We start from the raw sequence: 12,398 nt of genomic DNA, 5'->3' as shown, positions 1-12,398 counted from the left end.
CTACAGTTTGGTACATCCTGAGAAAGAAAGAAAGCACTGGTGAACTCATCAATGCCAAAAGACCTTGGCGCCCACAGAAGATAACAGTGGTTGGTGATAGCAGAATAATCTCCATGGTGAAGAGAAACCCCTTCACAACAGCCAACCAAGTGAACAACACTCTCCAGGAGGTAAGCGTATCAATATCCAAATCTACCATAAAGAGAAGACTGCATGAAAGCAAATACAGAGGGTTCACTGCACGGTGCAAACCACTCATAAGCATCAAGAATAAAAAGGCTAGACTGGACTTTGCTAATAAACATCTAAAAAAGCCAGCACAGTTCTGGAAGAACATTCTTTGAACAGATGAAACCAAGATCAACCTCTACCAGAATGATGGAAAGAGAAAAGTATGGCGAAGGCGTGGTACAGCTCATGATCCAAAGCATACCACATCATCTGTAAAACACGGCGGAAGCAGTGTGATGACTTGGGCATGCATGGCTGCCAGTGGCACTGGGTCACTAGTGTTTATTGATGATGTGACACAGGACAGAAGCAGCCGAATGAATTCTGATGTATTCAGAGCCATACTGTGTGCTCAGATCCAGCCAAATGCAGCCAAACTGATTGGTCATCGTTTCATACTACAGATGGACAATGACCCAAAACATAAAACCAAAGCAACCCAGGAGTTTGTTAAAGCAAAGAAGTGGAATATTCTTGAATGGCCAAGTCAGTCACCTGATCTCAACCCAATTGAGCATGCTTTTCACTTGATAAAGACTAAACTTCAGACAGAAAGGCCCACAAACAAACAGCAACTGAAAACCACCGCAGTGAAGGCCTGGCAGAGCATCAAAAAGGAGGAAACACAGCGTCTGGTGATGTCCATAAGTTCAAGACTTCAGGCAGTCATTGCCAGCAAAGGGTTTTCAACCAAGTACTAGAAATGAACATTTTATTTACAATTATTTAATCTGTCCAATTACTTTTGGTCCCTTTAAAAACAGGGTGGCACATGTTAAGGAGCTGAAACTCTTAAACCCTTCATCCAATTTTAATGTGGATACCCTCAAATGAAAGCTGAAAGTCTGAACTTCAACTGCATCTGAATTGTTTTATTTAAAATTCATTGTGGTAATGTCTAGAACCAAAATTAGAAAAATGATGTCTCTGTCCAAATATATATGGACCTAACTGTAGCTTCACCTTGAGTATCAACAAGGACGTCCAAAACTATATCACCACCAATAACAGCACAACTACATGCTTTGTGATTTGACTCCTAGCCAATGAATCAAATGAGGTTCCCATAGGGTGCTGTTTTTTTATCAATGTTCATCTTTTTCCTATTTTTCATTAAGACTCCTATTTTGTCAGAAAGTAAATGGTGTCAACACGTGTAGCCAACTAAAGCTTTGGGGCCAGGGGAGCTCCAACAAGCCACATTGCCATAGCCTGGGTATTTAAATACATGGTTTAGGGCAACAAACTTAACGGGTAAAAGAAACTTGAACATACAGTTATATTCAGATAAATCTTAAGAAACGCTTATCCATATTCAGGCAACAACATCATGTGTGACCTTTAAGTCATCTTTACAGCATGGTTGGATTTCTCTTCCTCGTAAGCTTAACCAAGGAAATACCAAAGTAACATTTGTTCTTGTTATTGTCTATTGATGATTCTTAGATAAATTTAAGATGATAGCCCAGCAGAAAAGTTATAGGTCTGAAAACTCGTAACTATTATTACACTATTTTTCAGCCATAGATTTATTTCAGATCCAATTCATGCATCATCTAAAGCAGACCTGGGCAAATTGTGGCCTGCGGGCCATACCTTGCCCACTTACTATTCCAGTCTGGCCAGGCGACAGCTGGAGGGCTGAAAACAGTGTCTCAGGGGCTGCACCATGCCATCGCCAGCTGCCCATCCGCTGCTTCCTCCCATGTCCCAATATCACCGCTATCTTCATCCTCAGGATGCAGATAGAGGCGAATACAATGGTGAAGGAGGGGGCACCAGCTCCTTCTTCCACCAATCAGCATGTGCAACTGAGACAGCAGGTGCGATGACATCACTACATCGCATCTGCTGAAAGTCAGTGCACCGGAGATGGGAGCAGTGCACTGGAGATGGGAGCAGTGCACTGGGGGAATGGGAGTGAGGTGAGTATGTGTTTTTTTTTTCTCATATGTGTATAGGATGTGTGCCTGTATATAGTGGGCTATGTGAGTGCTCATACTATATTTAGGAGGCTATGTGAGGGCTCTTGTTGTATATAGAGAAGCCATGTGGGGGTTTAGACAATATATAGGGGGCTATGTGATGGCTGATAATGTATATAGGGGGACTGTGTGTGGGCTCATGCTGTACATAGGGGGACTATGTGTGAGCTCATACTGTATATTGGGCTATGTGGGGGCTCAAACTGTAAATAAAGGGGCTATGTGGGGGCACATACTGTATGTAGGGGCTTTGTGGGAGCTCATACTGTATATAGGGACTGTGTGGGGCTCATACTGTATATATGGAGTGTAAGGCAGCACTAGTCATCATGCTGGGGGACACTCGCTTCACCAGGTCAATTAAAACACACATGCAATGCCTTTCCGGTATTTCACAATCCAGCAGTTTATTATTTATCATAAACCGCTCCTAACCGAGTCCATCTCAGTGGCTTGCCGACATATTACACATATAATGTCCAAGAGCTTTCCAGTGACAGATATGTCCACTTGGCTCCAGATACAGCCTTCAGCAAGGTAACAATATAAATGTCCACATCAAACAGCGTTTTATCTTTGCCGGGTTTTAGCTGCTTCAGTCAGTTCGGTTCTGCCACCGCTGTGGCTTCACGGCTTCCCAGATGAGGCCTCCAGGCCACGCACCTTCAAAGGCTACTGGTATCTCAAAAACACAGGGAAGATCCAGCCTCTGCCTTCCAGGCTAGTGGAGTCCCACACAGGTACCAGGCCTCTCGCCCTCCAAGGCTACTGGCTTCCTAAATACAGGTGGATCCAGCCTCTGCCTTCCAGGCTTCACCAGGCCTCTCTTTCTAGGCCTCACCAGGCCAACGGTGTCCCACACACAGGGAACAGGCCTCACGCCTTTTTTCACCTGTTTAAAAACTACCAGGGTTTATATATCTTCCAGTGCACACAGGACCTGTGCTGATGTCACAGTCATGTGATCAGTCACCTGAGGGGGAGGTACATGGTCAGCCAAAACACACCCTGGATCATTACAGTAATGCCGCCAGCCGCTGCATTACATATCCCCCCCCCCTCTGTTCAAACTTGTGGGGTTGAACACATAATATACACAATCACATTTTAACCCACAGTTCACACAGAGACCATGTACTTGACAATTGCGCTGCTCAACCCCTGGAATATTAGTCAACGACATTAGCCCATTCCTTAGGGACCCACCATCTGTCACTGTCACTGACTTCGTCAAGTCACATTTCCGGGTCGTAACCTTGTCAGACCTCCCCCGCTCCCAGCGGTTAGTCGTAACCTTGTCAGACCTCCCCTGCTCCCAGCGGTCAGTCATAACCTTGTCAGACCTCCCCCTCTCCCAGCGGTCCATACAGCAGTGTGACTCACACGCCCTGGTATCTAAGGTCCGGTTCGACTCCGTACTGTCCCGTACTCTTTTAGGTCGTTTGTATGGGCCACTCAGACCTGAGTTACTGGAGGTCTCACTACCTCTAAACCCACACCCACTATCCTCAGGACATCTTGAAAGGTCTCTAACTTCAGCTGTAGCTATTCTGTTATTTAGGGGGCCCTTTCTCTGTCTGGTCTCACAATTTATAGACGGCTGCCACCTTCTGCTGCTCAGGCCATTCTGTCTTTCCACTTGCAGTCTAGCGAGATTCAACTGTTCTACCTCTCGCAGGTAGGTCACTCGGTACCCCATCAGCATGCGTATATATGCAAGACTTTCTTCCATTCCTACAGCGGAGAATGACACCATGCCGTCTTCATCTGGTATCCAGTCCTGACGATCACGTGGACTGCTTACTTTCATCACACCAGACTTCTTTACCATCTTTTGCATGGTTTGGCCATTTCTCACAATGAGCTTTCTCACCAGAGCCTGAGGCACCCGGATGACCTCTTCATGCAGACTTTGAGCTTTTCTCATAAGCTCCAGTTGTCTAATGGCTTGTTCCGTCTTCAACCGGACAACTTGTTCCGTCTTCAACCGTCTTCAAACCGGACAAATTATTAAACAACATGTAGGTAAGTACATGGATAAGAATGAAGTGATCAACCAGAGTCAGCATGGGTTTGTAACTAACAAGTCATGTCAGACTAACTTAATTTCCTTCTATGACAGAATCACTGACTGGGTGGATCAGGGAAATGCTGTAGATATAGTATATCTTGACTTCAGCAAAGCATTTGACAAAGTATCTCACACCATCGTTATTGAAAAAATGACCAAGTATGCAATGGACCAGGCAACTGTTAGGTGGATTCATAACTGGCTTAGTGATCGGACTCAAAGGGTGGTTGTAAATGGCTTCACATCCAGCTGGATGAATGTCTCAAGTGGGGTACCACAGGGCTCCGTCCTGGGACCTGTATTGTTCAACATCTTTATCAATGATTTAGATGAAGGAATTGAGGGTAAACTGATTAAATTTGCTGATGACACAAAGCTAGGAGGGATAGCTAATACTAGAGAAGAGAGAGAGAGGATTCAAAAAGACCTAAATAAACTGGAGCAGTGGGCAGCAACAAACAGAATGGTTTTTAACAGGGAAAAATGCAAAGTACTACATCTGGGCAATAAAAATGAAAAAAGCATATACAGAATGGGAGGAATAGAGCTAAGCAACAGTACATGTGAAAAAGACTTAGGTATACTAATAGATCATAGACTGAACATGAGTCAACAGTGTGATGCAGCAGCAAAAAAGGCAAATACAATTCTGGGATGTATTAACAGAAGCATACAGTCTAGATCACGTGAAGTCATTATCGGACTTTACTCCTCTTTGGTCAGACCTCATCTGGAATACTGTGTACAGTTTTGGGCACCACATTTTAAAAAAGACATAGACAAGCTGGAGCAAGTTCAGAGAAGAGCGACCAGAATGGTGACTGGTCTGCAAACCATGTCCTATGAGGAACGGTTGCAGGATTTGGGAATGTTTAGCTTGCAAAAAAGAAGACTGAGAGGAGACTTAATAGCTGTCTACAAATATGTCAAGGGCTGTCACATTGTAGAAGGATCATCTTTATTCTCATTTGCACAAGGAAAGACTAGAAGCAATGGGATGAAACTAAATGGGAGGAGACACAGATTAGATATTAGAAAAAACTTTTTGACAGTGAGGGTGATCAATGAGTGGAACAGGCTGCCACGAGAGGTGGTGAGTTCCCCTTCAATGGACGTCTTCAAACAGAGGCTGGACAGACATCTGTTTGAGATGATTTAGTGAATCCTGCTTTGAGCAGGGGGTTGGACCAGATGACCCAGGAGGTCCCTTCCAACTCTACATTCTATGATTCTATGATTCTATGAAACCGCTTTGTGCGAATACATCGCCAGTGCATGTCACTTAGGATAGCCACCCTCTTCACTGTGACTTCGGTTGTGAACAGGACCACCAGTTGTTTAGCTTCTGAGGTCGTGTACACCTTACAGGCTCCCACGGCCTTCTTAAACTCTTCATGCACGGACTCACTGGTGTATTCTTCTCTCAAATCCTTGGGTACATCTATGAGGCACTTGTACCGAGAGGTTTCTGTCTCACCAGTGGTCTCCAAACAATCATCTGGCTCAGGTTTCAGGGGCAACTGACTTTCAGCTTCTTCACCCTATATGCTTCCCCTGAGCTGACTCACAGCTACAAATTCAAGAATTTCCGTCTTGAACACTTCCATCTCATACTTATCTTCTGTTAACACTCTCTTAGCTCTCCTCAGGTCCACCTTCTAATAGTATAAAGGAGTAAATGCAACTTTTTTCCCCTTTTCCTTCTCCAAGGAGGCCGCGTTCACTGAGTGATACTTTGCCAGGCGACCTTTGAGCTCGAAAACTTCTTCCTCTAGCTCAGCTACTCGCCTCTCAGCAGCCCATCTCTGAAGCTCTTCCTGCTTCAACTGCTCCTTTAACAGTAGAGTTCTCTCACACCTCTCTGTCTCCCATGCGCCCACTCGGCTCTCAACAGCCAGTCTCTCAAGCTTCTCTTGCTTCAAATGGGCTTGTAGCGTCTCCTTGAGCTCCTTGATCTCGGCTCTTACACCCACCGAATCATCCGAGCTCGCATTATTCGTGGAGGTATTAACTTCATACCTCCCATCTCCAGTGGCCAACTCCTGGCCCTGGTCTGTGGCTTCTCCGATAGACTCCTCCATCTTTTTCCGCTCAGCTTCCATCTTGCTGATTCTTTCTTTAAGGCATGTCTCTGCCCTTTGGAGATTATCACAGAACGTCTGCAGCTCCTTCACCTGAGCTTCCAAACCTAGGGTCTTTCTGCGGAGATCATCATTTTCATCACGGGTGTCCTGCAGAGTGGTCTCAACCACTTGGCGCATGTGGTCTGCATCCGCCTTATCATCCTCTAGTTTTTCCTTAACCTTGAGGAGATCCTCATAGTCTCTCTTAATTTGTTGCAGTTCCCCACTGAGTTCACCATACTCCTTCTTGGATTCACACAACTCTTTCTTCACTTGGTACAGCTCTAACTGTACCAGGGTGAAACGATCTTTCACCTCGCACAACTCATCTTCACACTCCGCTTTGTCAATCTCCAATTTAAAAACCTCCTCCTTGGTTTTGCGGCGGTCCTCCTTAATTTCCTGGAACATTTCCTTCCATTGGTTAACTTCCTCGCTGCTTCCCTCCAGTTCTCGCTGTAAGTTCCTCACAACCAGGTACATTTTCTGCCGTTCAGACTCCAGGCTCCGCTGGTCTGAGGACACGCTCTCCAGGTTTTCCCATAGTTGCTGCACGTCACTCTTATACTGCTGCCTGATAGGCTCCAGCTCTGGGTCATGACTGGCCACCTCCTCTTTCAGGGCTGTCAGATCCTGATCCTTCTGTCTCAGTACTGTACCGGAGGTTGCTACTGGCAACGTCACCTCCTCGTCTGCCTCTAAAGGAGGATCCACACTTGGAACAAAGGCACACAGAACTACATTTTCTTTATTTTCACTTGCAGCAAAGACTACAGGAGCAACCTTTTTGTGGCCCTTGCGCCGTCGACGACGAGAGGGGGACTTTCTAACCTCGTCTAGCAACTCCTGACTGAACTCTCCTTCTACTTTCGTAGTGTCACCGTCAGCTACAGGGTCTGTGTCACTCCCCATGGTTTTGTGGACTAACAGGTCACCTCCCACTTTGACGTTAACCCCTTCTACTGGAGCTACCCCGTTATCAACCGTCAAATTGTCATTTTTAGGCGGTACCAACCCACAACCAGTAACAAATTTTGGTTTTCTATACTCCATGCTCTTTTGAAAATCTGCCCCCTTTTGAGACTCCACCCCCTCTTGGACACCCACACTGTAGGGGGATTTTTACAAAAAAAATCAGCAATAGTCTTAGGACCCAGTTCACAACAACTCTTACCACCTCCCCGGGCACTCTGGAACAATACTGGCGCCCCCGGAGAGTTCACCGAATGGTCCCCTGCCGCCATTCCATACGGTGCCAACAGCTCCTGCCATTCCTGCACCATGTCCTGTAGACATTTCTCAAATACATGCTGCGGTTTTAACTGGCACTTTAATCGCTCAATAGCTTCAGTTTCATTTGCTGATCCGTTCACAGCCATTGCGGTACACTATTCACACTAGACACTTCACACCGCTCTCCCCGGAAAATTTTCGTGGCCCCGCCGAGCCACAGCAAACCAGGTTTGAGTGCGTGGACAATTTTCGTAACCCCGCCAAGTTACAGCCAGATGCTTTAATTTTCATGACCTCGCCGAGCCACAGCAAACCAGGTTTGAGTGCGAGGACCATTTTCGTAACCCCGCCGAGTTACAGCCAGATGCTTTAATTTTCGTGACCCCGCCGAGCCACAGCAAACCAGGTTTGAGTGCGAGGACAATTTTCGTAACCCCCATCGAGTTACAGCAAGATGCTTTAATCTTCGTGACCCCCCGAGCCACAGCAAGATGCTTGCATCCACACTCTTCGTCCTGTACCGTTACCCCTAGCAACCAGGCTGAAGTTGCCCCTAGCAACTGGGCTGTAGTTGCCCCTAGCAACCGGGCTGCAGTTGCCCGCATTCTCCAACCACATGTAAGGCAGCGCTAGTCATCATGCTGGGGGACACTCTCTTCACCGAGTCAATTAAAACACACATGCAACGCCTTTCCGGTATTTCACAATCCAGCAGTTTATGATTTCTCATAAACCGCTCCTAACCGAGTCCATCTCAGTGGCTCGCCGACATATTACACATATAATGTCCAAGAGCCTTTCCAGTGACAGATATGTCCACTTGGCTCCAGATACAGCCTTCAGCAAGGTAACAATATAAATGTCCACATCAAACAGCGTTTTATCTTTGCCGGGTTTTAGCTGCTTCAGTCAGTTCGGTTCTGCCACCGCTGTGGCTTCACGGCTTCCCAGATGGGGCCACCGGGCCACGTACAGTACAGTCCAAAAGTTTGAACACACCTTCTCATTTAAAGATTTTTCTGTATTTTCATGACTATGAAAATTGCACATTCACACTGAAGGCATCAAAACTATGAATTAACACATGTGGAATTATATACTTAACAAAAAAGTGTGAAACAACTTAAAATATGTCTTATATTCTAGGTTATTTAAAGTAGCCACCTTTTGCTTTGATGACTGCTTTGCACACTCTTGGCATTCTCTTGATGAGCTTCAAGAGGTAGTCACCAGAAATGGTCTTCCAACAATCTTGAAGGAGTTCCCAGAGATGCTTAGCACTTGTTGGGCCTTTTGCCTTCACTCTGCGGTCCAGCTCACCCCAAACCATCTTTATTGGGTTCAGGTCTGGTGACTGTGGAGGCCAGGTCATCTGGCGTAGCACCCCATCACTCTCCTTCTTGGTCAAATAGCCCTTACACAGCCTGGAGGTGTGTTTGGGGTCATTGTCCTGTTGAAAAATAAATTATGGTCCAACTAAACGCAAACCGGATGGAGTAGCATGCCGCTGCAAGATGCTGTGGTAGCCATGCTGGTTCAGTATGCCTTCAATTTTGAATAAATCCCCAACAGTGTCACCAGCAAAGCACCCCCACACCATCACACCTCCTCCTCCATGCTTCACGGTGGGAACCAGGCATGTAGAGTCCATTCGTTCACCTTTTCTGCGTCGTACAAAGACACAGTGGTTGGAACCAAAGATCTCAAATTTGGACTCATCAGACCAAAGAACAGATTTCCACTGGTCTAATGTCCATTCCTTGTGTTCTTTAGCCCAAACAAGTCTCTTCTGCTTGTTGCCTGTCCTTAGCAGTGGTTTCCTAGCAGCTATTTTACCTTGAAGGCCTGCTCCACAAAGTCTCCTCTTAACAGTTGTTATAGAGATGTGTCTGCTGCTAGAACTCTGTGTGGCATTGACCTGGTCTCTAATCTGAGCTGCTGTTAACCTGTGATTTCTGAGGCTGGTGACTCGGATAAACTTATCCTCAGAAGCAGAGGTGACTCTTAGTCTCCTTTTCCTGGGGCAGTCCTCATGTGAGCCAGTTTCTTTGTAGCGCTTGATGGTTTTTGCAACTGCACTTGGGGACACTTTCAAAGTTTGCCCAATTTTTCGGACTGACTGACCTTCATTTCTTAAAGTTATGATGGCCACTCATTTTTCTTTACTTAGCTGCTTTTTTCTTGCCATAATACAAATTCTAAGGCTGAGTTCACACGATGCGTTTTTCATGCGTTTCCGCTGCGTTTTTGCAGTTGCGTAAACGCCGCGGAAATGCATGAAAAACGCATGGTAGAAGGGCAGCAATGTTCCCCAATTGAAATCCGCATGTGCTATGCCCATGATGCGGATTTTTCCGCAGCGTAAACGCTGCGCTCAAAAATCCGCAGCATGTCAATTAATTTTGCGGAAACGCTGCTTTTTTGGCGCCATTGACTTGCATTAGACCGCATGGAATCCGCATCACTGTATATGTTGATGCGCATTCCATGTGGTCTAGTGTGCGGATGGTACCCGGGTGTGGATGAGAGGACTCTCATCCAGACCCAGGTACCATTAAAAAAAAAAGAATAAAATAAAAAATATATATATACTCACCTTCTGACGGCCCGCGCAGCGCTCCTGCTTGGTTCCCGGCACTTCGCGGTTGAATGAAGAAGGACCTTGGCTGACGTCAGAGTCATGTGACGGGTCACGTGACGCTGACGTCGGCAGGTCCTTCAGTCTTCACTGTCGGTAGCCGGGACCGAGCGAAGCAGGACACCGGGGGCCATCAGAGGGTAAAGTATATATTTATTTTTTGACATTCACACACTATATAAATCCATGCCGGTTGCATGGATTTATATAGTGTGAAGTTGACAAGCACTTTCCAAGTGATGCTAAAATCGCTTGGGAAGCGCTTGTCAACCCGCATGCGGAAATGAAGGTGAAGACCGCTTTATTTCCGCATGTCCCTGGCAGGAAACCGCATGTACAATCCGCATGCGTTTTTTCCTGCCAGGGAGATGCAGAAATGCTCAGGAAAAAATCCTGAGCATTTCTGCATCGTGTGCACATACCATAACAGTCTATTCAGTAGGACTATCAGCTGTGTATCCACCTGACTTCTGCACAACACAACTGGTGGTCCCAACCCCATTTATAAGGCAAGAGATCCCACTTATTAAACCTGACAGGGCACACCTGTGAAGTGAAAACCATTTCCGGTGACTACCTCTTGAAGCTCATCAAGAGAATGCCAAGAGTGTGCAAAGCAGTGATCAAAGCAAAAGGTGGCTACTTTGAAGAACCAAGAATATAAGACATATTTTCAGTTGTTTCACAATTTTTTGTTAAGCATATAATTCCACATGTGTTAATTCATAGTTTTGATGCCTTTAGTGTGAATGTACAATTTTCAAAGTCATGAAAATACAGCAAAATCTTTAAATGAGAAGGTGTGTCCAAACCTTTGGTCTGTACTGTACCTTCAAAGGCTACTGGTATCTCAAAAACACAGGGAAGATCCAGCCTCTGCCTTCCAGGCTAGTGGAGTCCCACACAGGGACCAGGCCTCTAACCCTCCAAGGCTACTGGCATCCTAAACACAGGGGGATCCAGCCTCTGCCTTCCAGGCTTCACCAGGCCTCTCTTTCTAGGCCTCACCAGGCCACGATGTCCCACACACAGGGAACAGGCCTCACGCCTTTTTTCACCTGTTTCAAAACTACCAGGGTTTATATATCTTCCAGTGCACACAGGACCTGTGCTGATGTCACAGTCATGTGATCAGTCACCTGAGGGGGAGGTAACATGGTCAGCCAAAACACACCCTGGATCATTACAGTAATGCCGCCAGCCGCTGCATTACAGGAGGTATCAGCATACTTTACTCTGATCAATATTAAGTGATACAATTAATATTAATGTAAAATAATAATTATAATCAATATATTAATATTGAACAGAATTAATTTCAGCCTATTGATTCAACCCTCCACAATATGCATGGTCTCTCATGTGGCCCCTCGGGTTAATTGCCCATCCCTGATCTAAAGTGATATTATTATGTAATCTTGTCCAGTTCAACATTGCAAAATCCAAAAAGTACATTGTGAAATGTTCACCACTTCCGGATTTAGTGTTTTTTTTTAGCTAGACGCTCTATGATTTGATTGACATATACAGTTTATTTTGTACATTTGTTTTCACACAGGGACCCCAAAAAATAACAAACTGACTCTAAAATGACAAATTTTCCTTTCTATATAAACGCATCTCAGGGTGATGACCTATAAGATTCAGAAACTACATGACACCAGTCAACAAAGTGTAATTCTTCTTTTTCTAAGTCCTTTTTTTATTAAACCTATTTCAATATGTATCATTATATTTGCTGTATGGTGGTACTTACCTTGGTGGGAGTGTGAGAACACTGCGAATATTCTTGAGTATGCTCTGTAGTGTGTAGATGTATCTGTATAACAGGTATATCTGTGGGGTCTGCTGAGCACATGTAGTTAATCATCATCTCAAACAAACATTGGCAAGAGGTACATCAAACAAACAAAATCCTAGCTTCAGCAATGAGGCAGCGGTGGAAGTTCTGAAGCTTGAAATGTGATAGACAGAGCAGACCTGCAGCAGAGTCCAGTTGTATAGTAAATGGGAGTCCACGATTTGAGCATATTACTCCAGAAGATATTGTACAGAGTTATCGTCTATGAAAGCTTTCATTCATCTTTGTGAAGTAGGGAGATTTGCAGGACTTTAGA

At 45.3% G+C, this 12,398-nt stretch overlaps 1 protein-coding gene across 4 annotated transcripts in view; it reads right to left on the bottom strand.

Annotated features, from left to right (window-relative positions):
- The window catches only part of LOC141259092 (coagulation factor X-like), a 70,108-nt gene extending 57,956 nt beyond the window's left edge, over positions 1 to 12,152 (bottom strand). For 2 of the 4 annotated variants that reach the window (XM_073674574.1, XM_073674576.1), the window contains exon 1: positions 12,038 to 12,152. In XM_073674574.1, the coding sequence (XP_073530675.1) occupies positions 12,038 to 12,151 (114 nt within the window). In that variant the 5' untranslated portion in view covers position 12,152. The remainder of the gene's footprint in view (positions 1 to 12,037) is intronic. The other 2 variants (XM_073674577.1, XM_073674578.1) reach the window with 1 other exon arrangement.
- Between the last annotated feature and the right edge of the window lie 246 nt (positions 12,153 to 12,398).

Source organism: Phyllobates terribilis, unplaced genomic scaffold (genome assembly GCF_046119375.1).
Source record: "Phyllobates terribilis strain yellow unplaced genomic scaffold, ASM4611937v1 Scaffold_3__8_contigs__length_932513732, whole genome shotgun sequence".
Lineage (NCBI taxonomy): Eukaryota > Metazoa > Chordata > Amphibia > Anura > Dendrobatidae > Phyllobates > Phyllobates terribilis.
This window is presented reverse-complemented; position numbering and strand designations above follow the sequence as displayed.